This window comes from Triturus cristatus, chromosome 10 (genome assembly GCF_964204655.1).
Source record: "Triturus cristatus chromosome 10, aTriCri1.1, whole genome shotgun sequence".
NCBI lineage: Eukaryota > Metazoa > Chordata > Amphibia > Caudata > Salamandridae > Triturus > Triturus cristatus.
In genome coordinates, this window is record NC_140593.1 from 268,361,383 (window position 1) to 268,389,274 (window position 27,892).

Below are 27,892 nucleotides of genomic sequence, written 5' to 3' on the forward strand. Positions count from 1 at the left end.
TTATCAGCCAAAGGTTCCTTATTAGAACCCATCTCAAATTACATTGATTTTTTTCTGATCCCATACGTAACCAAATTACGTTCATACATAAAGGACACTACAGATCTGTTAAAAATTCTCGGAACAATCAAATGGCAAAGCACATATCATCTAATCACAATGGATGTAGTTGGCTTGTATACCAACATCGATAATGCATTGGGCTTGAATGCCATCAATTTCTTCCTACAAGACAGAAATATACATTACAAACATCACAACGATATGCTGTTGGACATGATCAATACATGCCTTACATGTAACATCTTTTTGTTCGGTGAGGACCTTTTCCGACAAAAGAATGGGGCGGCCATGGGCTTTTCATTTATTCCCAGCTACGCCTGTTTAACAATGGGCTGGTGGGAGGAAACAGTCGCATGGAACAATCTGAATGAGAAATATACCAATCATATAGTGAGCTGGACTCGCTTTATTGATGACCTATTCATTATTTGGAATGGAAAGACAGATGAATTTGAGGAGTATTTTTCTATACTCAACAACAGCACAAAGGGTTTGAAATTTACCTATACAATCAGTAAAGAAAAAACGACTTTCCTAGACACTGAAATCTATGTGAAAAATGATCATCTGGAAACCACACTCCATCGCAAGATAACAGCTACCAATGCGACTTTAGAAGCAACAAGCTTCCATCAACCCGCCCTAATATCAAGCATACCTTATGGTGAATTCTTACGTTTAAGAAGAATTTGTAGTGAAGAATCTGAGTGGAAAAAACACAGCGCGGGGACAATTCAAAGATTCAAAGCCAGAAAATACAACACAAAAATTGTTAACCGATGCTGGTCCAAAGCCAACAAAACTACCAGAAATGAATGCCTTAAACAAAAAGATCTGGAACAACCGTCTGACACAGACCCCATCCGACTAATCATGGATTTCTCCTTGGAATCAAGGGAAGTAGCCAAGATCATACAAAAAAATTGGAAAATCTTACAAATGGATGGAACAATTGGTGAAAAAATGGGATCCCAAGCCACAATAACATTTCGTAGAGCAACCAACTTGAAGGACCGACTTATACACAGTCATCTACAAATCAAACAACCAAAGGAAACTTGGCTCAAAACCAAAGGATTTATTAAATGCCACAACTGCAAGGTATGCCAAATTGCACAGCCCATCTCAGAAATTTCAATGGCCAGTGGGAAAGTCTGGCATATACGAAACTTAATATCTTGCAAAAGCCAATACAACATTTACATTATCGAATGTCCATGTAAGTTAAAATATGTGGGGAGCACCATATGCGAACTAAAAAAGAGAATATTAGAACATGTTCGCGCTACCAAAAACAGAGACAAAAACAACGCAGTGGCAAAACACATGGACATGCATCACAATGGCAATTGGAAACTGTTGAAATTTCATGGGATAGAATCCATCCCTACCTTGACACGCGGTGGTAACAGAGAGAAAATGCTACGCCAACGGGAATCACGCCATATCCTGAATTTCAGGACTCTGGCACCAAATGGATTGAATCAGTCGGAAGAACTTTACATACACATCTAATCACGGGGAACAACCTTTACAACGCAACTTTTACAACGCACTACCTTTACAACGCATTTTTTACAACGCATAATCCATTACAACGCATGACATTACAACGCATGACACTACAACGCATTTTTAAAAACTACCTTTACAACGCATTCCATTACAACGCATACTACCATTACAACGCATACCATTACAACGCATAATATTACACTACACTATCCAACACTTACCCTACTGTTGCACCTCCTGGAGTTAGAATAGTAATTTTTACCCCTATACTATCCAACACTTACCCTACTGTTGCACCCCCTGGAGTTAAAATAGTAATTTTTACCCCTATACTATCCAACACTTACCCTACTGTTGCACCCCCTGGAGTTAGAATAGTAATTTTTACCCCTATACTATCCAACACTTACCCTACTGTTGCACCCCCTGGAGTTAGAATAGTAATTTTTACCCCTATACTATCCAACACTTACCCTACTGTTGCACCCCCTGGAGTTAGAATAGTAATTTTTACCCCTATACTATCCAACACTTACCCTACTGTTGCACCCCCTGGAGTTAGAATAGTAATTTTTACCCCTATACTATCCAACACTTACCCTACTGATGCACCCCCTGGAGTTAGAATAGTAATTTTTACCCCTATACTATCCAACACTTACCCCACTGTTGCACCCCCTGGAGTTAGAATAGTAATTTTTACCCCTATACTATCCAACACTTACCCTACTGTTGCACCCCCTGGAGTTAGAATAGTAATTTTTACCCCTATACTATCCAACACTTACTCTACTGTTGCACCCCCTGGAGTTAGAAAAGTAACTTTTACCCCTATACTATCTAATACTTACCTTAAATGCAATTTAATATTATGCGTTGTAATGGTATGCGTTGTAAAGGTATTATGCGTTGTAATGGAAATGCGTTGTAAAGGTAGTTTTTAAAAATGCGTTGTAGTGTCATGCGTTGTAATGTCATGCGTTGTAATGGATTATGCGTTGTAAAAAATGCGTTGTAAGTGCATGCGTTGTAAAAGTGTGCGTTGTAACATCATACATCCTCTAATCACTAAACCGCACAACAATATAACATTTGAAAAAGATAATGAATACCCACTGCTCACCTTGTGAAACTTAGTGAGACACTCCACTAGAGGAGAGCAAATGAGCAATAAATAAGACACTCAAATACTTGGGAATAATTATTTACCGTAAATAACTACGATGTTGCAGGTTTACAGAAACTAATATAGTTCGTACCATGGACACATGTGAAAGTCGACCTGATAATGTTGATTTGATTTGTTTCTCATTACTTTATGCTGCTTTGAAATAGTTTAATTATACACTGTTTCAATGTTTTTTCTTTATACTTTATGGATATAATTGTTTACATACATAAAGTCATCGGACTACAACTCCCATAAATCAATGGAGCAAGTCCTGATGGGAACAGGAAATGAGGTAACCAGCATTTCCTTGAAAGTTTTTTTCTTTATAAACCAATCATGTGATACGTTACAATCGACCGTGACCAAGGTATTGGGAGAATACCGAAACGCGTTGGTTTGGAGACCTGTGTGTCTGGCACGATTGCTGATGGAATACTGAAATAAAACTTCTACAAACCGAGTAAACTGGAGTGCGACCCTGATTTCTCCTACGGAGAAGATTTTCGGCATTTATTAGCGGTTCAGGTTCGAACCGCGAGGACCACGCACCTTTATGCAGCGCCGCCCATCCGGTTTTCGAACCACTTCTGAGAAAGAAAAAAAAAAATATATATATATATATATATATATATATATATATATATATATATATATATATATATGCATACATCCTCTGATTCTTCTGTGTTGCTCTTTACCTCTTCAGGTGTCCAATTAACAATCTTGGAGCTCTTATGCAACACAAATTATCTTTGGTAAAGGGTCCTCTCTCTCTTATCACCACAAACTGGCTGAATATAGTTATATTGTCGCCTTTCCACATCAATTTTTGTACTTCACATCCTCAATCCAGATGATTCTTCCTAGCCAACTGTACAACTCCCTTTATAGCTCTATTAAATCTCTCAACACTGGCATTACCTACAGTATGATAATTCAATGTGTTACTATGCCAGTTCGCTTGAAACACTTCTTAACCAAATCAGAAACTGTGGTTCATTATCAATGATTACCACCTTTGCTAATCCTTTTTTCAAAAACAAAGGTCTATCCATAAATCTGACTAATGTAGTAGCATCCACAGTGTCTACAAATTCCATCTTAGGCCATTCAGAAAAAAAATCCACTAACACTATTATCTACACATTACCCTTTGTCTAATGTCAAACCGGTACTGTTATGTCAAGTTCCAGTTTTCCCCATGGCATGCCTGGACACGTCAGAGGACCTAATGAGACCTAAATGTTACCTGAGACTTGTCTGAGTTTTCACACACAATACAGGTCCTCAACAATCTTTTAACATTCATATCAATTCCTGACCAACAAAACCAGTCCATGATCCTTTACTTCTAAATTACCTTCATGAAAAATGTCTAACAATTTCTTTCTTAGACCATCAGGTGGAACAATGTATGTACCCCTCATCAAGCAATCATCACTGATCATCCATTTCTTTCAACTCCCAAAAGTTCTGTATATTTTCTTTTTTTAAAACAATCCCTATTTTCTCTGGCCAGACTGCCATAATGTACTCTCACTGTCAATAATTCTTTGTCATCGTCCATGATTGTATGTCATTCAATTTGATCAATGCTACACTCTGAATGGTCCCAAACTCTGGTAACATTACATTCTTCTGTAAAGATTAGACGTCCAGTATTAGTTTCCCTTACTGAACAGCCTCAAACATACATAAAAGAGGTTTTCATTGTGCTCTGCACTGGCTTTAACAGGCTCCAAAACATATTCAACACAGAACCGGTTGACGCCTATGCATATTATATATGTACATTACACTTAGATATGTTGGGAGTCTCTTTTTTGCTTATACAAGGAGCAAATATTATATGTATTTCCTACTACATAGACCACTTGCTAGGCTAGAACAACACAAACCGTTGAATTTCATGCCTAGTAATACACATCTGTCCTTGAGATATCTGGTTTGACAGCACAATACACAACAACACTCAATCAGTGAGCCTCCCTTAAATTAAGTAGCCTACAGGCCAATCAGGCTACATTTGGGTGCCGGCTGCATTGCTCTTCCAGTTTCACTATGCTGAAGGCATGGATAAAGGAACAAGAGAAAAATACAGAGGGTGAGACACCCATTGAATGTGTTAAATTCATGGAATCTTCTCACAGCACCATGTCACCTTAGGATAGAGAGCGTAACAGTGTAAAGATGTCTGTTTTTTCATGCCCTTGACCACTTATCATTTCAGTTAGTCCGATCAACCTTTCTTTAGTGTTTAACCCCTTGTGTGCCACGCCTTTTCCCCGCCCTGTGCCGGCCGTTGCATTAGCGGGCGGGGTTCATGACGAGCTGGACTCGTCATGGGCACAGCGCAACCGCGGCCCATGACGAGTCCAGCTCGTCATGGGCACAGAAGGGGTTAACAATAGTTTACCTTTGCACTGAATCAGACAGACAACCTAGAGTGCTTTTTTAGTAACACTGACTAGGAAAGAATGGTTGAAATGGCTGAGGAGTAGGAGATGCACGTGTTTCAGAAATTAGGTCATATAAAATGATAAAACAAATGGAAAATAAGTACAGCAAAATTATAAATCAATGTTAAAATAAAGGTATACTTCCTTACCTCAAGTTCATATTTAACCATATCAAAGGAGTCATTAGAAAAATAAACTTCCTCAATGCTGTTGATTAGTTCTTGTTCTGCCTGAGGATCAGAAGGTTGTTCTCGCAGTTCTCGGAGTTCTTCCTTTATTTCAGACAAACATGCAAATTAAATTAATATTCAATACACCTTGGCACAAACACTTTATTCCCGGCTTATCAAATACAAATGTTTCATGTTACCTTTTAACAAAAATGAAAAAAATCATTCTCACCACCCATCAAGCTGAAAGTAATACGCACTGTTCTCCTTTTAATTAAACAGTACATTGCAAGACAAAGTAAAAACAGAAGCATATACAAAATAGTTTCATGATGTCACCGCCAACATGAATGAATACACGTTGCAAGTTTCCAGTTCAATTTATTTAGCACTGAAATCTATATCAGAGCCTCCAAGTGCTGGTTTGAGTACAATCAATAAATGCCTGAGTGGTTACATTAATGAACAATGTGTGTTTGCCTAATGCACTATAAACATTCAATCATCTCTTGGGGCTTATGTTACAGTCACACCCTGAGCATACAATTCTGTGTGGAAAAGGAGTATTTTCAGGATGTTCTAAATTTGAAACATTCTAGATTTTTTCTTCTAGCCATACATAGACATGGAGGGGGTTACACAGCTTTGGTCCCTTCTGAATATAGGTGCCCACATTGAGTGCAAAACTAACCTCTGTTACATGCTTTGTTCTTTATCATCTCAAGGGTCTGCGTGGGAGGTGTTTAAAGATTATGGGGCCTATTATCACTGCGGGCGGATCGCCACCGCCCAACCGGCGGTGGCAATCTGCCCGCCAAAACTCTCCGCCCGATGGCCATTTACCCTCCACCACATTAGCATGGCGTGGGGTACCACGGTGGACGGAAACACCATCGCTGCTTTTCCGCCAGTAGGCAATCGTCACGATTGCCTGCCGGGTGGAAAAGGCCCATAACATGGTGGCGCCATCCATATTAGCATGCCTGCGGTGACATGCCTTTCCATGGCGGAGACTCCACCATGGAAAGGCATGCGGAGAATGCTTTTGGGGGCCTGATGCGGGCCCCCGGGGGTGGATGCCTGCAGTTGGGGGGTACCATTGGCATGCACTAGGTGGCAGGCCCCGCGCGGTGCCTGTCATGTTGTTCATGCCAATGCACAACATGTATTTTTTGCATTGCGGCGGGTGCTGCTGGCTGCACCATCCGCCGCAATGTAAAATGTGCTGGATGCGACCGCCAGGGTGGCGGTGCATCCTAATTGCCATTATCAGGACCGCCACACCTATTGCGGTCGGTCCCGTTTACCGTTACGGTGGCGGGCGGACATCGTGATGAGCCCCTTTATGTTTAAGGAAAGTCGGTGTTTCTTCAACAGGCACCTCAAGGTTTTAAGTTGACTGCTACAATTTTTCTGAGGTTCCTACAGATCACGTGAATTAATTACCAAAACCACTGAGCCAGAATGAGTGCTTTTTAGCAATGGAATAATGTGTGGAATTAAGGCAATAAGGAAAACAGCAGCAAGAGGTTAGCTGCTGCTTAATCTCTAAAGTGCGCTGTCCCGTAATGGAGCTTCAGTTACTGTTTATCTGCGGAGTAGCAGCCAACCCATAAGTAAACAAGCTATTTACAACTCCTTTTAATAGCAGCATCAAAAACACCTCACGCTTGGTAAGGAATGCTACAGTTCACACTTCCCTAATCTAGTGCCATGGATCTTGCCATACAACCAGCTGCATCAAGGAATTAAATCTCTATGTGGAAACTGAGTGTTGATAGGGTGATTTAAATTTATGAATAAGGAACTGGGAAGGCACTTCGGCTTGACTAGGGGTCCAGAAATGATAGTCTACGAAAAGATCTCAGACCACCATAGGGAAAACTACAGCCACTTTCCAAGGCACCCATGCAGATTTAAGTACCAAATACCACTCTATCCAGTATGAGGAATATAGCTCTTCACTCAGTAGGGGGATCATGGGAAGATAGGGGAGGTGACCTCCTCCACTTGCTGAGGCATGTTTTCTGACAATCACCAAAGATCCGTCTGCAACATGTGGATCCATTCTCTGGAATAAACCTGCTGTATCTACCCAACTATTCTGCCCCTATTTTAGCCCTAAATTCAAGGGTCTATGCTATCCAAGAGTACTCAAGGAAAATGAGAGAGGCGCCTATTTCCACAATGCCACTGAGCACGTCCCCCATCCAGCATGGCTCATGCAGTGGATCATCAGCTGGCACTTGTGGGGCCGTCGGTCGATTCTCGCTGTTAACCAGCCAGTCTAACCTCAACAAAGCTGATCAGGAGAAGAAAAGCAGCCCGCTCAGCTAGAGATATGGAGGGATATGGAGTAGCAAACACCAAGCTTCACTGTAAGATGGCAGTACCAGACCCAACAAGATATTATTACCTGTTGTCTACTTTACCAACACTAAGGTGGCAAGGCAGATACATTGTTGCTTAAAAAGCCTCTTAGCCACAAAAGAGCCATATTAGAAGGTGAGAGGTTTTCTCCCGTTTGGAGAGGTTACACATTGCTGGGGAAGACAATACTGTAGCAAGTTACATCCAGCAGCAACTGCTTGGAGCCATGACAGTTAAGCAGGAATACTTGACCCGGATTCTGAATCTCAGACAACAACTACAACCTACACTTCCAGTGGAGCTGTGGAGCGGTCCGCTCCGTAGTTTGGGAGCGCGCATGTACTGGGCATGGCTAAAGACGTTGTTGCTGCGGAGCGATCCATCTGCTGAGAGCGCAGAGTTCCTTCCAATGATGGTGGCATAGCGGATGTCTGTGTCTGCCTTCGGTGCCGTTGGACTGTGCTGCAGCGCGAGACACCGACTACTGCGGAGTTGATGTGACGGTGTGGAAGTACGCGGCAGAGACTTGTTGGTGTCTACCTGGTCTGCAGCGGTTGTCAGAGTGACCACAGGCACGTCGGATCACTCGTCAGCTGCGAAGATCCTGGACGACCCTTCTGCTCCTGAGCGTGGTTGTGTGCGCAAGCGGCATAAGCGGACGGATCCACCATTTTGGGCCCAAGCATTGCGGTGTGCTCTGTGCTGCCGCCCATGGACAGTGTGATTCGGCAGGTGAGAGGCTCCGGCCTTACTAAACACGGCACGGAGTCTGGGGGGGTGAGGCCTGGAGGGGTCGGATCGCTGCAGAGTTGTGTGGTTGCTGCGAAGAATTGCATTAGTCACCCTGGGGTGCCCTGGGAATGGTGGTGGCAGCCTCCCCCCTTGAAGTCTTCTACCTGTGTCTGGTTTGCCAGCTTTGGAGAGGGTGACCGCGCTGGTACAGTTGGATGAGTGACGCTGCGGCGCGTGGTCCCTTGATTAGCCCCCCCCCACCAGGGGGTTCAGAGGAGGTGGAACCCTCACCCTGCCACGTCCTGGTGATATAGCCATCTCGCTGGTTGGACTAGATCATAAAGCACCAGTCTGGGCGTACTGAGACAACGCTGGCCCTCTGACTAAAGGTCGATACCTGGCAGCTGATCGCCTTCAGGGCAGCCTCATAAGTGACACAAACCCATTTCTGTGGCCTGGGTGGCGTAGGTCATTGGTGCCCCAATCTCGGCGAGGACCTCACCGATTGCGCGGAGGAGCCCAGAGGTGTTCGGTATAGGTAGAACAGAGAGGACTCAGTCGAAGCTCTCCTTTGACCGAAAGCATGTACTGAAGGTGAGACCAGCATGCACGGCCACGCAGTGGAGGAGATACACCAAGATATCCGTGGCATGCTGATCGCGATGGAAAAGAGTTTGCAAAGTGGAATATCCTCGCTAGGCACTAAGATGGATGCCCTGTCCTATCGGATGGATCGCATGGCAGAGAGACTGGATAAGCATACGGAGCATCTTGATATGTCTGAACGCAGAATAACTGAGGTGGAAGAATCACAAACCTCCTTGGACACTAAACATAAACAACTTGGTAAGGTGCTGCGTGTCCTGCAGGATAAGACGGAGGACTTAGAAGCGTGTTCCCGGTGCTGTAACCTGAGAATTACGGGTCTGCCAGAAAATGCCCCTACTGGCAATATGGAACTATTTATTGAAAAATTCCTAGTGTCTATGCTTGGTGACGACATCTTCTCGACCATGTTTGTGGTGGAAAGGGCGTATAGGTTTCTAGGTCCACGTCCTCCCCCCCCCATCCCCCCCCCCGGGTGCTGCACCAAGGCCGATCATATCTAAATTGCTTAACTATCGGGACAGGGATATCGCCTTGAAGACGGCGAGCGAAAAACAACCCTTACGATACGAAGGTTCGACGATTTCAATTTGGTTCTGAATCCCAAACTCGATAGATCGGGCGGACCTGAAAGCTATGTGACAGCAGCGGCCAAGATGTTGGAATCTGTGATGGTCCAAGTTAATCTTAGAGATGTCTGGCGCACGAAATATCCATGCCAAGGTGGGTTTACACATCACTCCACTTACCACGCTCTGCATACACAAATTGATTATTGGTTAGCGGTCAATACTCTGGGCGACAGAGTGCGCATGTGTCAGGTGCTGCCCCGAACACTGTCGGACCATTCGCCAATTCTTTTGGTTATAGACACCCCCCACAAACATATCCCCCCATTCACAGGGAGGTTTCCACCATATTCCCTGTTAGACTCAGTGTTCAAAGAAGAATTGGCAGAGGCAATAGTTACGTTTTTTGATGTGAATGTGGGTTCAGTTAAGGATTACCAAGTAGTCTGGGTAACCTCTAAAGTCTACATTAGGGGGGTTACTATATCTAAACACTCGGGGGTCCTGCGCTCTATACGGAATCAACTGTCTGACTTAGAAGGGAAGATTAAGGTGTTGGAGAGACGACTATTGCTAGACTCGGACGACACAGTCAAGAGGGAACTTGCTGACCTGTTAGAGTCATATCACACGCCTGCAGATGATGAAATTAAACATATGGGTAAATATGCCACTGCCCGCATGTACGGCGAGAGCGAAAGACCGGGGCCAATCCTGGCCCAATTGATAAAAAAAAAAAAAGGGACAGATTGGTTGTGGCCGAGGTTAGAACTGCAGATGGTGAGTACTTAACGGAGGTCGCCGATGTAGCAGACAGATTCCGTCAGTTCTACACAGAACTATATTCAGCTCGAGGCGCTGCATCAGCGGACAAGATTCTGGATTACTTATCACATATGCAACTTCCGTGGCTTACTGACACACAAAATAAGTTTCTCATGAGACCTATTGAACGTGACTTAATCCTACTGGCCCTCTCGGTTTCCTTTTATAGGGCCTTTCTAGACCTCCTTCTGCCACAGCTGTCTACCCTGTTTGATGACATGTGTGTCAAAGGTACTATGCCACCCTCAATGACCGAAGCGGTCATAGTCGCGCTCCTCAAGCCAGGCAAACCACCAGAGGAGTGTGCCTCTTGCCGCCCGTTGTCATTACTTAATGTTTACACGAAATTATTTGTAAAAATAATTGTGGACCGTCTGGTCCCCTTGGTCCCGCTGCTAGTGGCGCCAGAGCAGGCGGGATTCGTTCCGGGCAGGAACCTGACGTATAATTTGCGTACGGTTTTTGGAGCATTACAGCACACAAAGCCGGAGTCGTCTGCTTCCTGGACATTGAGAAGGCATTCGACTCAGTTGAGTGGCCTTTCAAGACACAAGTACTGACTAGGATGGGGGTTGGTCCAATCTTCCTACAATTACTTGGCACGCTTTACAATAAACCTACAGCCAGAATTAAAATAGATAATATAGTTACTGAGCCCATACGTATCACGAGAGGCATGCGCCAAGGGTGCCCCTTATTCCCGTTGCCATATGCGTTAGTCGCAGAGCCTCTTGCATGTGCGCTCAGGGAGTACCATCAGTACAGAGGTATTAGCTCCGGACTATAAAATCATACTTTCTACATATGCTGATGACACCCATCTTTATGTCCGAAACCCAGAATCTAATTTGACAACAGTTTTGCGCGAGGTTGTGCACTTCGGCACTTTATCAGGTCTTCAAGTTAATTGGCCGAAATCCATCATCTTCCCTTTAACGCCAAGTACTCCCCACATTGACCCGAAGTATCCTTTGCATTGGACTACGGATGCGGTGAGGTATTTAGGCATTAGGGTGCACACAGACTCAGAAATATTATTTAGCGAGAACTATGGTGTGACTTATAGTAAACTTGAAGAAGATGTGGAAAGGTGGATTAAACTCCCACTGTCCCTCCTGGGCAGGATTTCGATCATGAAGATGGCGTTATTACCGCGTCTGCTTTTTTTGTTTTCCAACATCCCCATGGTACTCCCAAAGGTATTTTTTCAACCGCCTCACCACATTGATGATACGATTATCCTGGGCTGGTAAACAGCCACGGGTTAAGTGGCAGATATTAGTCTTACCCTATCAGTTGGGAGGACTAGGGGCACTGGACTTCGAGTTATACTATAGGGCGTCGCAGTGTGCACATGCTTATTATTGGAAGCATGGCGCTCCAGACATCCCCCACCTCCGTATAGAGAAAGAGGTGGCCTCACAGCTGCCATTGCCTACATTACTGTTTAAAGCTGGGGATAGGAGGACGGGAAAATTGGACTTGATTAATTCCACCGTACATGCTTGGCACTACCTGTTGCACCAAAAAGCGTGTGCAATATTATACTCGCCGAAGGCCCCAATAGAATGGTGTTTATGGCTGACGCCATGCAATGAAAAGGGGGTTATACTTGTACTTAATAAACTGGGCATAAAGACGGTGGGTGACTTATTCGTTGAAGGAACAGCTAAAAAGTGGGAGGATCTTAATCTACCTGATACAGATCACACTCTGTTGAGTAAGTTTAAATTTCATAGAGTGCGTAAAGCGTTAAGGGAAAATTTGGGGGATGAATACCTGGAGCCACCAGAATTGTTGGCCTTAACGAAAATCATAAGTGTCAAATCCCCAACACGTACAGTGTCCACAATTTATAACACCTCAATAGCATATAGAGCGAATCATTACACCAAGCGGGATCTCAATATAGAATTAACGGGTGATATATGGGCCTATTGTTGCGCTAGCACCAAACATATTTCGCTTAATGGGAGGCACAGGCTTGTGCACTTCAAATACCTTACAGGGTATATTACGCCCCCGAGAGGCTCCATAGGTACGAACTGAGGGAGGACTCTAGATGTGACCGTTGTTCGGAGCAGATGGCAAAGTTCCTTCACTTGGCATGGACATGTCCGGGAGTATTAGCTTTTGGGAAACTGTCTTTAAGGAACTCGGACAAATCACTAAATTGCCATTAGAACCGGACCCAGTGTTGGCCCTATTGGGCTACTCCAAACCGATCAAAAAGGGGGTTAGGCGTTTGGTGGACATGGGACTGCTGATGGCTAAGCGTAGGGTCGCCATTAACTGGTTCAGAGGCCCAGTGCCGACTATCGCACAGTGGACCCGTGATATGACGTATTGCTGCACTCAGACATAACTGTTCAGTGATCTACTACCTCCATGTAACAGACCAAAGAATTTCTGGGAGTTGTATAAATCTTATTCCTTTGCAGCAACCGAAGAAGAGACCTCTACACAGGTCCGTACACAGAATTCCGCACTGCAGTCATTTGATATAGGACTGGGAGGACATTATAGTGTTGGGTGGGGGGGGGGGGGGGTGGAATCGATTCATCAGGTACCTGCTTGTCAGTGGTGTGGTTTCTCCATAAGCTTTGGATCACCCTGCTTTGGTTATGTCAACTCTACTTTTTGGCCTTGTATATTTTGTGGAAACATCATGTAATCATGTACGTCTGAGTCTCACTGTTGTTTGTATTATGAAAATGAATAAAATAAATAAAAAATTAAAAAAATGGTTCAATAAAAACAATAAAGAATACTTTGCTCCAACTCAATCAAGTAGGCCTCCCTGCAGATAAGTCAGATGCAACTGTGGTCCGTCTATTGCAAAACATTCTTATGGAGATACAGACAATAAAAAGTAATCAACAGGATATTGCTAATAAACTGGGAAAAAGATTAAAATGTTAGGTGCAAAAATTCACTACAAGGACATATCAATGGAAGTTACGTGCTTTAGAAAAAGTGGGAAAGGTAGCATAATAAACAGCAATGCTTCAAGAATGCATTTTTTATTTATTTTTTATTAGGAAATTGCAGTTGGACGATCCAGCACTGCACAGTTCTTACAGTTTCGACCAAAGAAGAGGGCAAGACCGCAAACTAATCCAGACGGGTCAACTGCCCAGATACCAACATACCACCAAAGACCACAAAACCACATACACTCACGTTGAAATCTGTTACTCATTTTCCCCACTCCTCCCTTTCGGCGACTACTCATATTTTTTTGAAGATTCTAGATTTGGCTATATAAAGACCTGAATACGATGAGCTGCTATTTCGGGCACAACGTCATGCTGCTCACTGTCCAGAGCACAAGCGTATAATGTGGAGGACTAAAAGAAAAAACTGCCTTTGGCCAGCTTGAAGGCCTGCAGATAGGGTCAGAGCCAATCCTCCTGATGCTCTTAAAACAAATGCGAAAAGATCAGGGCTATCGGCACTGTTACATCTTTGCGCCAGCTAAGAGCTTGTACTAAGCAAGGGAAGGTATGCCACAGCAGTAGTCATCACAAACCTTTCCCTCCGTGCATGTCATCATAGACCAAGTACCAGTTCACAAACGGGTGCACGGATCCCAAATGCCTGCTTGGGTCTAGCCAAGGACCAGTCTTTAAACGAGTGAGGGCTGATGGCATAAAGCCTGCAGCACTCAGCGGTAACAGCTTTCCCTTTCCCATTTCCTTCACACACAGTACCATATTAAGCCAAAGCAATTATCCACACATTATTTGATTGCTAAAGGATCAAATTATGGTTTTATCCCAAACACTGTGTACGGAAATCAATGTTTCTACCGTAAGCTTCACTAGACATGTCGGACAGAGCTGGTTCGGTAAGCCAAGTAAGGCGAACTTAACTTTTGTGAATAAAATCCCAAATGGCTCATGCTTAGAAGCAGACATCTGTCTAGCTCTCAGAGAACCATCATAACATCCCAATAATGTATTCTCTTCCCCACATTTTACTACACTGTGTAATCAGGCTTGAGGGCATCTGTCACCAGATCCAAAGTGGAGGGGTTCCAAATGGGATGGCGTCACCAAGAACTTACAGCTTTCAGTGCAAGGGAGCATTTACATTCTGCAGAAGGCACTTCAAGCAAGGAGAAAATCGGATCGGGAAAATGCACCGAAGATGCTGCCTAACGGTGTAATAAACCTTGCAATAAAGCACAAGGTACCTTGGTACAGGCATCAAAATCAATGAGTAGGCAGTCGGGAAATTAACAAGGAAAAGAAATACCCGTGTGGCCACTTACTATTTTCAACAACAAAAAAATGTAACGCTTCATCAAAATGCCATTCCTTTTCCCATTGACACTGGGAGAAATATACTTCCTAAAGAAACGGAAAGAGGAAAAGGGGGTTAAGTCGGTAAAAAAAAAAAAAAAAACAAGAGAAGAGAGTTGGGCGTTTTGTACATAGTCTTGTGCCTTTCACAGTGATTGATTTGACTGATTGAGTTAAAGGGCATGATTTGGTTGATATTCTTAAAATCTGTTTAGAGAACATGGCACGATTCCCATTTAAACATGATTTATAAATAATGTGTTTTTTAATTCGTTCAGCGGTTTTAATCAAATACACTGAAAACTATTGATGGAGAACTGTCATCTAAAATATATATTTTCTTAGAGCTAGGTAAAGTAAGGTAATGAGGAATACTTTCCTCAGCTAGGTTGAGCCGACTTTCGGAGACTATAAGAAATCAAACATTAGGGTCAAGACTGATTTGCATATAGCTGGGTCTGAACTGGGGTGGCGAAGTGAGCTAAAGAACGATAATGGATTCAACCAGAGCTGTGACTGGGGGTGAGTGTCTGAAAAGTTTCAGTGCTCCGTCCATCATCTCCCAGTGTTTGCTCTGTTCACCCTAAGTTGGCAGGGTATGCCCAGACGTGGGTCCCTTGCTCAATTTGCCACTGGATTCAAGCTAGCCTGGCTGATGAGGGCTGTTAGCCTGAAACCGGTCCCAGGATGCTTGCTTCCGCGGTCCAGGGAAGATACGGCTTGGCAGTTCAGGCTGGACTGTTCCCATGAGGCACAGGGTCAAGGCTGATTTGCATATAGCTATGTCTGAACTGGGGTGGCGAAGTGAGCTAAAGAACAATGATGGATTCAACCTAGATCTCTGACTGGATGTGAGTGTCTGAAAAGTTTCAGCGCTCCGCCCATCATCTCCTAGTGTTTGCTCTGTTCGCCCTAAGTTGGCCCTAAGTTGGCAGGGTATGCCCAGACGTGGGTCCCTTGCTCAATTTGCCACTGGATTCAAGCTAGCCTGGCTGATGAGGGCGGTTAGCCCGAAACCGGTCCCAGGATGCTTGTTTCCGGTCCAGGGAAGACATGGCTTGGCAGTTCGGGCTGGACTATTCCCATGAGGCACAGTAGGGTCAAAACTGATTTGCATATAGCAGAGTCTGAACTGGGGTGGGGAAGTGAACTGAAGAACGAGGATGGATTCAATCCAGATGTGTGACTGGGGGTGAGTGTCTGAAAAGTTTCAGCGCTCCGTCCATCATCTCCTTGTGTTTGCTATAATCTAAGCAAGTGACATTAAGGTCAAGCTATCAAATACATTTGTGCATGGTTCAGCAATTTCTAAAGCTTCCATTTGCTAAAGGAAAATCTAACAGAGGCCTACCACTGAATATGTCTAATTTTGGATGCATGTCAATTTACTGTTTTCAAGAGAATACCAAAAGCAAATTACCAACTTTGCTAATTAATTTTTAATTTAAATTTTCTAACTCTATCAAGCCAAAGCAAATACTCCACACCGGCTTCAAAATCCGGATGGCCAGAAGTAATGGAGCACAGAGAGGCGTGACCCTTAGAGGACATGAGATTGCTGAAGGGGGCAACCTTATGCACACATATAAACTGGATGCTCTCTCGCCTGCTACAGGTGAAACCCAGGACGCTTTGGAACTCAAGATTTAAACAGTATCATCGTTTTGTGCCTCTTAGGAGCTGTTCAGACTAAGTTGTCAAAGTGAATTAATGAAACTTAGTCTACTCTGGCAGCAGTATTGCCTTCCGTGAATAAAGTCTAAGGTCATGAAGAAGCTCTTCGAGAACGAGTGAGATTCCAAAAATACAGATCGTAGGTTTACAAGGGATGTTCCCAAAGAAACAAAATGGGAATTATTGAACTTCCTTGGAAAACTAAGGGGCCCAGAATGTAACTATACTTCGAGTATTGGCTCTTGACCCAGGTTAAACCCTGGGTCCAACCAAATTCATCAAGGTGGGGAGTTCTCACCATGTCCCGATGCTGATACCAAGGTTGGGTGCTCCTACCACCATCCCCACCCCTACCCACTAATGCATAGCCTGCTTATTTATGTTTACCAGGAAAATGTACTCCAACAAGCACAGCAGTGTGGGCAAAGCTCCAGTTGATTCCAGACTTCATTGCCACGGTCCAACAGCAAAGAAACTGATTTCTCATTGTTAAACCCATTCTCTGGGAGCTCCGATTTAAGTAAATGCTGCTTTAATAGTCGAGCTGAGAATTGTGTATGAAAGCGCCTCACACCTCTTCACCGATACAAAAGCTGAGAGGGGTAGGTGGAATGCCAGGCAGCTGAACACCAGTCGCAAATATTGGAAAGCAGTGTACTTCTTTTTTCAACCAATCACAAATAACTGACCCCTCGAGTCAACCTTCTCCTAAACAACCCCGTAACTGTCCTAAATAGACCAAAACCGAGGAACAAGCATATGCCATCTGTGGAGCAGTCTCACATTGATCAATCAACGATGATAGATGAGCGCAATAGGTGGAAGACGTCAAGTCCAGCACCCCAGAAGGACTGTCAGGCATTTGAAGGTGCCATGCAGCACCCATAATGGACTTAGACAATAGAAGCCATGATTATTAACCACCCCCAAAGATCACTCCCATGTGTTCAACATATTCTTGTATACCAGTGCGACATCCGGAACCCTGGGTTGCTAACTGACTGCTGACAAAGCCATCTTGATCTTCCTCCTTCATAAATAATTGCAATGCGCTAGACTGCAGTCATCTAAGCAGAGCCAAATATGTGCCTGCACCTATGTAAGGGAGAATTATGGTCCCAGTCCATGATGTAGGTATAGTACTTGATTAGTAGCAGTACTTAAACACAGGTACTAAGACATTACCCCCAACCCTTATGATTGTACTTCAATACCAATAGAAGTATCTGATCGGGTCCAATCGCTCCAAAACATCTTGAAGAACAAATATGTTTTTCAATCAGCTTCACTGATAGGTAACACTTTTCTGCTGCCCTTTCTGGAGGTAAGGATAGTCCACTGAAGTTGGTGCCTTGGCCTGGGTTAGGTTTATAAAATTGCCAAGATCCATTATCCATTTTTCCTGGGATATGGCAATAGAAAGGATTTCATTCAGGAGTGACATTGCTTTGCAATGATATATCAGAATGTTCTTGAGTTTTTCTCACCTACAGCTTTAGATAAACTATCTCATAAAAGATCAGCTTTCAATTGCTTCTGTTTAAATGACATTTTATTTCGGTGCCTCCTTAGAGGTTTTAACTTCGATTAAAACATTTTATTGGCGCAGAAATTAATAAACAAAAAAGGTTTCCACTACCCGCCCAGCAGCCTGAGAGGTCAAACCTTATTAGCATCATACTGTTGAGTCAGAGTACGCAAAAAAAAAAAAAAAAAAAAGGTTCGCAAATAAGGCATATTAGAGAAAAGATGTTCCATCTTTCCACCCCATTTTCCCAACTCTCCCCCCACCACCCACACAAATTCTCAAAAAGCGTCGGCAGAGCCAATATGTCTAGCCTTTGGGGCCTTATAAGTGTTTAGCCATGTAGCACATGATACAGGGCGCTGTGCCCTGTAAGCTATCTCAGGAGGAGTGAAGCCTGGGAGTGGGGGGACAGGGAAGCAACAATGAGCAAGCAGCAGGAGGTGTGTGGGGGCAGGGCAGGCAACAGTAATAGGAAAGAAATGATGTAGGGGGAGGGGGAACAAGCAGCAACGACAGGGAATCAACCAGTGAGGAGAGAAAAAGAAGAGCAGGGAGTACTGAAGTGTGCTGAAAAAAGAAGGACAGAGAACCCAGGCAACACAACAAAATGTAGATACCTGTAAATGAAATGTATTTGTTCAGCAGTTACAAAACGCTAAATTAAAGCACAATTTTGAGTAATTCTGAAGTATGCAGGAAACAAAACAAATGAAGACACTTATTGATAAACAAATGAAATATTCACAGAAACCGGATTTCCACACATCATTATTTGTATGCTATATACCTTTAACGGTAAAACTGTATGTCGGAGTAAAGTTAGGAGCCAGCTCAATAGAAAATTTACTGTCTGTAAATAACATTGCATTACCATATGATGCTTCAGTTGCAGTCAAAAATCGTCCATCCTCATGTCCATTAATGTTAGGTGGGTTTCGAAAATGTGTTGTTTTAAAATGTGAGCCATGGTCCTAAAAGACGGAGAACCACTGGTCTACATACATCCCATTGAGTAAGGCTGGTAAACTGTAGAAAATTATTCATAACAATTTCCCTTTCTTTGCAAATTTTAGAACATTGGGTTCCAAGCAACGTACAAAGCCACCATGGCTATAAACTAAGTTTGCGGCTTTGGAGTAATTCAGATGAATGAAAAAACACAGGCCACCACAGGGACTCCTACCCCTGTCTGAATATAAAATGGAGGCGTGCTCTTCGTGTGGTTTTCGGATTCGAAGTTACAAGCCACACTTCTCCTTGAGCCCGTGTTCACGGGTGGTTAGGAGAATTATTGCAATACTTCCTGTATAGTAGGTTACTATACAAAATAAACATACCATTGCAACTTCTTTAGAGTTTTTGTGGCTCATTTGAATAAATCGCCAATGTTTGTGCATTAGTTCTTTGCAATACGAACTATTGTTCTCCCACTGTATGTGGTAAATGCTATGCAGTAAATTATATTACTAAGTGGCCGTAGTAACTGGTAAATGTTGCAACTGCACCCCTATTAGTGTCGTTCTTAGACACATATGTTTTCTTACTGTGAGTGCTATATGTTATATAGAACAATTAGCTAACAAAGTTATTGTGGCTCACTCTAACAGGTCACCCAGTGCGTTTATTATTAGTACTTGCCTTACGAACTTCTGTTCTCTCATTGCATGCGTAAAAATATGTTGTGTTAACGTGAGTTCTACATGTTATATAGTATAGCTATGGAAAATTCAAACAACACTTACGTGGTTTAAAGGATTAGTCCCCGTTTTGCTTTTGAAAAGTCAAGGCAACAAGCATTGGCATAACCAATAGGTCTCGCCTTTGGGACCTTATAAGTGTTTAGCCATACAACACTTGATGTTGTTGCACCAAGGATATTGTGCTGGATAACTAAACACTTATAAGGTCCCAAAGGCGAGACCTATTGGCTATGTCAATGCTTGTTCGAAATTGTCTTCACTTGATTGCCCATAGACAGGTTGTGGTCAACGACGATGCCCAATTTCTGTACGACAGAGGCCAGAATGGAACAGTATTCACCTTCAGGGGCTAAGATTCCTGTCCCATATTGAGTATTTGTGGTGTAGCGTTTTAAATGTGCCAGGGACATCCCTAAATAGCTCTGGAACATCCAGGTCTTAATGAATTTTAGACCCTGACCCAGTGACCCGAAAGAGCTCTCACTTCCATCTGCATCTAGGATTTCTGGCAAACAGGTGCCCAGGTCAAAGGTTAGATTCCACTGCGTGCCCGCTTAGCTTCCATTTTTTTCTGATGTCGTTTTCAAGAAGCATCATTGAATTGAACAATAACATCACCCAGACTCTCATTTAAAGAAGGTTGACGAGTTGTAGAAATCACAGGTTTTGTTATTGTAAGTAATATGACATTACCGCAGCTGGAATACAGAAAATCCACATGACAATACGGAAAATCGCATCTTGTTTTCACCGATTAAGTGTTGACCCTGATCTGTGGCATTACCACAAAAAATCAGAAGCTCACTGCATGTGTTTAGCAGCTTGGTTTTTAGTTCATTTCCTCTGTTTATCTCCATGATAAATTAACCGCATAAGTCCAATTTTCATCAAGCGACTTTTGCCACACAAGAATGAGTATAACTAGTGATTCAGTGTCTCCTGGTTACCGAGAAGGAGTAGGTGGCTTCCCTGACCGGAGAGCCGCGGTTCTCCCGCCTGCACTCAGCAATGTTCATGTGGGTGTGAAGCGGGAGTGTGGAATACTGGGGGCGGCAGCTGCATTTTCAAAAACAGGGAATGCAGCGTCCGCCGAGTGGTGCTCGCGAGAGTGAGCACCAGGCCATATGTTTTGAATTATCGCGCCCGTGTCTGGGCACGATAATTCAAAACATATGGTGCCTGTGCGGGTAACCGCAAGCAATAGGCCACGCTCGTGCTTGTGTAGTCTATTGCTTGCGGTTACCCGCGTGTGGTGAGCTTTTGAAAGCCCCTTACAATAAGTCTCGCAGAGCAGCGCATGCGCGCTGCTAGGCGAGACCTAAAAAAGGCAATGAAATGCTTTTCTTTTCTTATATCGGGACCGTAATTCTGCCTTTGTCCGTGCTTTAAAGGCAGCTAAGGAACGCGCTTCCAGGAGATAAGCATATGATTTATGGGGTATTTGTCCTCAACATGAAGCCATTTTATAATGTTTGCAATCCCTTGCTTGAAACTTCCCAGGTGTCGAGCCCCCACGGGAGTTTTACGATCTTCACAGCCCCCTGCCAGAGGCCTCCCAGATCAGAGCTACATATGGAATCACGTTGAAATTGTGTTGTGCCTACACGTTCAATGTCCGGTAAAAAGGGCTTGTCTTGCAGCCAGACATTAGGCGCATTTGACGCACTATTGAATGTTTTTTGCGGCGCACGCGGTTTATTTATAAATTTTTACTTTACATCGGAGTGTGGCGCCCACTTTAGGGACACCGCGCTCCGTTTATTTATTTATTTTATACCGGATGTAAAGCACTATGTTGACACCGCGCTCCATTATTATTTGTGCCTGAAATTCAGCAAAACGTGGAAATGCACCCCTGACCGGTGAAAACCTGCACACAGCAGAACTGGAGACGCACCCTTCCAGAAAAACATGGCAGCAGCTCAGAGACAGAGCCAAATCCACTACCGGGAGGAGTGCAGCAAAGAGACACGCCCCTGGGAGCGCTCACCTGCAGACACAAAGCGTTAGGCTGTGCCTCACTAGATGTCGGGGTGCGGGGGTAGACGGCTGTCAGTGCTTGTGAATGCTGGGGGCACCCCATGAATCCGGGGCGCTGGTAGAAGGATGCACACCGTAACGGCAGGGCCACGGCGAGGGCTGGTGGAAGTCTGTGGGTCTCTGGATGCTGATAGGTGCCGGAGTTTGTATTCGCTATTCACTAATTACCCCCCACCACTTCCTTCTTATCCCCACTCCTCCATCTCTGATCCTCCCCACAGCTATTTCCCCCTTATCTGCACCCCGGCCCTTCCCTGGATGCCTTCTCCTTCCTCCTCGACTCTCTCTCCGCCCTCCAGCCCGCCTGCTCCATTCCTCGCACCCATCCTCAGATTCCCTCTCCCTCCTCCGCCCAGCCCCTACCTTCCCCCCTTGCCCACACCAGCCCTTTCCACATGCTTTCAGAGACACAATGAGGAAGGAGAGGGAGCAGTGTCCTTGTTGTCATGGAGACCGGTGGTTGCAGGCATGGCGGGGGCACCCCAGCCCCTTGCAGCCTCTTTATCCTTCAAGCAATGGCGAACTCAGCCCGGCACTGTGAGGTAAGGCAGAGGGGCTGGGGAGGCGGCAGGGGCTGCCAAGGTCCCAGCATTGTATGAGAGAGGGAGAGAAGGGGCGAGGTGGGGGAAGGAAAGAGTACAGCAGATGGGAAACCAGAGGGAGAGGTTTGAATTTGGTAGCAAAAGAACACAACAGGTGGCCAGAGAACAGGAGAAACAGAGAGGCAGCCGAGGTGACGGAGAGATGAGGAGAGTGGTGGGCGAAAGTCGGAGATACAAAAAAAAAACACCTACAAAAGAGCACAAGGGACAGGAAGAAAGACGATAAAAGAGCAGCAGACAGATAGGAAGAGAGGAGAGAGCAGAGAGAGAGCACGGGAGAGAGATGGGTACAATTGGGGTGGGAGGCGAGCAGACGGCGCGATGAAAAGAGAAACAAGCATTTGCAATGCAATAGGTTTCGCATTTACGCGAGTTTGAGCTATTGACATTGCAAATGACAATGCCTTTTATTTTTGTTTTTAAAACATAAATAAAAGGCATTGTCATTTACAATGGCAATAACTTAAACTCGCGTAAATGCGAGACCTATTGCATTGCAAATGCTTGTTATTTTCAGTATTAAACCTTTTTAAGCATATTTGGACTAAGTTTTCAGCCATGTTTTAAAACAAAAGAAAGACTGGGAAATAAGTAAATCATTCCCCAGAAGTGCCGTAGTGCAATGGAAAAGCACTTTTTTTATGGGTGCGTTTCAAATGTACTTCTAAAGCTCACGACTCAGCTCGTGTGTGTCTGTGTGCGTCTGTATCTCAGGGTGTAGTAGGCGACCTTGAGAGCTTGGAAGTTCTTGGGTATTAAATAATCATGCCAAACCTTTCATCAAGCGGGCAAAAACATGAGCAGAGGCAGGCGAACTAAAAAAAGAGTTGTCACAGTGACTCATAAATAACAGAAAGAGTAAGAGCATATGTAACAGTGGCAGTCGTCATGGGCAGTTACAAAATTCCAAAGGGAGGACCTATTAAGCATATTCACCAAAAAAAGCAGACATTTATGAAGGGCAGTAACAGGAACCAATGAAAAAGATGGGAGGTGCTTGAATCACACATTGTAGATACAGCATGTCTTGAATAGAAGAGACCAAAAAAGGCGCATCATTTACAGCCACAACACATGTAGAGTTCATGGAGGTAAGCCCTTCAACCACAAGACCCCATCCACCCACAGCAGCCACTGACTGACAATTACTTCTCGCCCCCAGTGGTAAACGCTCCTCACTTTTCCTAGACAAATAGGCCCAAAGAAGGGCAGTAAGGCAAAAGTACATTATTTGAGAGGCCGCTGCTCAATTTTCTATAAGGGTTTCCACTGAACCTCAAAGCATAAGTGAGCGCCAGTGAGATTACATGTTAACATCTCCATGGCCATAAGAGACCTTTGAAACTATTATGCGAGTGGTGGAGGATCTGCTTTATTCCAATGATGAGCAATTGTCTACTTTAGTAGCCTCAAGTCACTGCAGCACCATATGCCAATCAGTTTTAATTATTGCCAAGAGTGTTACAGGTTTCACTGCCTCAAGCTTCCATATCATGGAGTTGCTGAAAAGACTTTCAAATGGCTCCAATTCAGCATCTGGAAAACCGTTGCACACTCCCTTGTCACAAGCAAGCTGGACTACAGGAACATTCTCCATGCAGGATCAATAAAAAAAACTCGCCAAAAGGATGAAGACCATTAAGAACTTGGCAGCCAGTATCACTCTCAACCGCCCATGTTGCACGTCCATCACACCACACCACAACTGAAGAAGCTCCACTGGCTCACCATACAGAAACGAGAACAGATGAAACTCGTCACACACACTTTAAAGTCACTACATTAACACTAGCCCAGCATACCTCAACAATCGCATCTGCTTTCATAAACCGTCTAGACACCTCCTACTTGCATGCATTCCATAATATAGAAACCCAGATTTGGCGGTCATGCCTTTTCCTACATCACTCTTAAAGCATGGAACAACCGGCCACTAGACATAGTAGCCTCATCCTCACTTCTTAAATTTCTCAAGAAGCTCATGACCTGCTGGCTGTTGCAAAGGCATCCTTGTGCCCTGGCACGCCCCATTTTTTTTTGCCGGCAGGCACTAGTGGTAAATGACTCTGACTGTCCCTGGGCTCTGCTTAACCAGGCTCCGGGCCAGTGCTATGCTAAAAAGACACTAAGAAAACAGTGAAAACTCCTATATACACTAGGGTATACTATGGGTTAGGGTACCCCTATGATTGGCATGACCTCCCCTGTAAAGCCCTAGTACATAATACGGCCGGGGTAACAAAACTACCTTTAAGTCCCTAGTATATATTAGGGCATGGCAGTTTAGAGGCCAGCAGACATTTTGGCACTTGCATGTGTGCACTGCTGAGGCCGGAGGTCAGTTTAAAAGCAGCCCTGTGTTGCAGGACTGCTTCTAAAATGTAAATTGTGCCCATACTCGACTTTGGTGTTTGGGCCACTTCTAAATTAATAAACTACAATGTGTTGGCATATTAGGTACCCCAAGGGTCTTCCCTAGGTGTCCCTGTGGTGGTGGTAGGGGGAAGTCAGGTATTTATAAGGAGAACCCTCATAAAAAAAGTTTTAAATGCCTTGCGTTTAGTGAAATTGCATATTTCACTCTCCACATTGGAGTATAGTGCTTCCCAACATCGACGTTTGTGTTAGGAGCACTGTGGAGTGAGAATCTGCAATATTTTAACATATTTAGAACCACCTAAAGTCTCCCCTAGGTATCCCAGGGGTGTGGGGTCCTGCAGATATAGGCGGGTCCTTATAAAAGATGATTTATAAGCCCAGATGTTGGACAAATTACCAAAGTAATTTTCCCTATTGCAAATCCCCAGCCACATAGGTTAACATGGCAAGAAGTTATTAAAGAATAACTAACGTCTACGATGTCATAAAATATCTTTCAAGGACTTCATACTATGGTATTGATAAATCCAACAATATGCTATTGCTGAATTTATCCCAAGCTGTACAGACAAGAAGTTATAAGACTTTGTCTGTTAGCCAATATTCAGCCTTCCAGTGGTCAGTCCTGATTGGTCAGAGTTAAGTGGATTAGCCAGGCTGCTTTGATGAGGTGGTAAGTAGACCCTGGGGTTAGAGAGCCATTCTCGGAGGGCAGGGTTCTGCTACATAGGAATGCCAGACAGATTACGATCTGAGGAGTCTGATGATATTATTTGACTAAGTTTGGAAATATATTTTTCGCACAATCGTTTTATTAAGGTTCTGGAGAAAATAGAACTGATTGTGTAAATAAGACTACCTCGAAGTGTATTCCCTGTATGGAATAGGTGAACACTTTCTTATTGACGAATCGGGTGGAAGGAACCTATGAATTGTTGATTACACTTTGTGATTTGTATATGATTGTTGTATATGTACCTCTTGTGTGTGTGTGTGTGTGTGTGTGTGTGTGTGTGTGTGTGTGTGCATGTATATATATATATATATCTGCTCCGCTGCACCTTTAAAACTGATCACTCGCTGGCGGGTGCTGCTCACACGGTGGTGCTCCGTGTTCAATATCTCGCTCCCAAAGTCCCTCTCTCCCGTCCGGGAAGAAGGCAGCAGCACTCACGGGTTTGGTTTGTGGCCAGTTTATTAGCGCTTCACAGACGCGTTTCGGGTTCTCCCTTCATCAGTGTGAACCATCCTCAAGATTTGCTTAGCCAGCTCTGGTCTCTCTGCTGGAAAATAAGCAATGTTGAATTCTGGAGAAATGGTGCTCTCCGGGAGACTATAGTGCTACACTTTGGAGGATATGGTCATACTCTGGAGTGTTGCCCTGCACCTCACTGGACAGGAGTACCCTCCTGCTTGACCAAGACTACTTGGAATAAGTATCTGAGAGGGGCAGAGCCTCTCAGATCTGCTCATTGAAACTCAAGGAAGAAGAAGGGTCCATGCTGGAAGTTTGATTTGCATCAACCATTCCCTGTACTCTAACTGACTGCGCCTGCTGCACAATCTGGAACTGCAGCCCTGTGGATCAAACATGCTTTAAAAGGACTAAAGAGTGGACTCCCTGCAAGCTGCAGGTTAACAGAGCTCAGCTGGACCATCACCACCAGGAATCCCAGTCTGGATTACCACAAGTGAATTTGTAAGGGTTTTGTCCAAGTAGATTGAGGGAACTGAAGTCCCAATCTTTCAAGAAACATTTAGCAGCTTCCAAACCCTTGGAGTTAGTTTTGGACACATTGGGACCCTCAAAGGAACTTCAGGAAGAAGTTCCAGACACTTGGAGCAACTTTGGAAAAATGCTCTGTAGGTGGACCGACTCAACCTGGCCAGCCAAGCCGGCAACCCTCATCCGCGAGCCGGCCTGGCGTCTAGGTTCATCCCACTGAAAAGCTTAGGAGGTCTGACTTCCAGAGTTTGAGCGAGAGTTGGTGAAAACTCAAGCCGGCGAACCCTCACCGAATCTGCCCTGGTGAAGAGCATCGAGGGACCACGCAAGAAAAAGATCTGTAAAAGCTTCTAAGTCCGAACGAGAGTCAATTCGAACACCTTCAAATGCAAGCCGGCCTGGATCCCTGGTTCATCCTGCTGGAAAGCTCCAGAGGTTGAACTTCTACAAGTTTGACTGGGAGCTCGTTGCAAGTCAAGCCGGCGAACCCTCACCAAATCCAGACTGGCTGAGAGCTTCGAGGGACACAGGGAAGAAAAGCTCTGGAAAAGTTTCTAAGTCAGAAGGTAAAAACTTTGACCGAGACCTATTGCTAGGGGTAGCCGCACAGGGCTCCATCGGGGTCAGCCTGAAACTTTGACTTTTTCACGGTCCAGCGCGACCAGATGTTGCAATAGGCGCTGTAGGTTTCTATGTGCTGTATAGTACTGAATCTTTAAAAATTCACTTCTCCGGTTCCCTACATTAGACGTTTTTTATTTTGTTGTCATTTTAAAGATACAAATATTTCCTATTTGTTTTAATTGGTGTTGGTTTTTTATTGTGTGTTGTCTCTTAATTATTTACTGAACTGGTGCTTTTAAATACTTAACATACCTGTCTTTGACGTTAAGCCTGTCTGCTCGCAGCCAAGCTACCAAGAGTTGAGCATGGAAATAATGCTCAAAGACCTATTCTGAGCCCTATATTGTGTTAGTGACCTTATTGCCAGTGGTAGATAAATATATACCACTACTAATAATCCACTTTCCAAAACTGGCTTTTTAAGTAGTTCATCTAGGGCTTGTGTTTGACTACACCCACACCTTCTCAGCTCCAGGATACACTTCCAGTTGATAGTGCACTCTACAAATCTGTATAACATCACATCACATAACATAACATGGTAGATGATGCGGCAGGGCGAGACTAGGGAGATGACGCCTGTGCAGTAGAGAATAAATTGGACGAAGGTGTAATAAAAAGCTTCAAGGAGCTTAAGGAAATCGTTGGGAGTCAAAACTGAACTGCAACAAGGCTAGAGGGGTCCGTTAAAAAAAGGTGGTGGAGCTTCCTCTGCGGGTGAACACACTGGAGAGATTTGTGGATCGACAAGAAGATGATAGAAGGCACTACAACTACGCATGCTGCTACTCAAAGAGCAACATATTATTCTATGGAGCAATTACAAGGACCC

The 27,892-nt window shown here is 44.2% G+C and overlaps 1 protein-coding gene across 1 annotated transcript in view; it reads right to left on the minus strand.

Moving 5' to 3' along the window:
* The window catches only part of VPS50 (VPS50 subunit of EARP/GARPII complex), a 748,521-nt gene that overhangs the window by 681,544 nt on the left and 39,085 nt on the right, over positions 1–27,892 (minus strand). Inside the window, exon 3 of the mRNA XM_085630983.1 lies at positions 5,358–5,480. Within this exon, the coding sequence (XP_085487109.1) occupies positions 5,358–5,480 (123 nt within the window). The remainder of the gene's footprint in view (positions 1–5,357; positions 5,481–27,892) is intronic.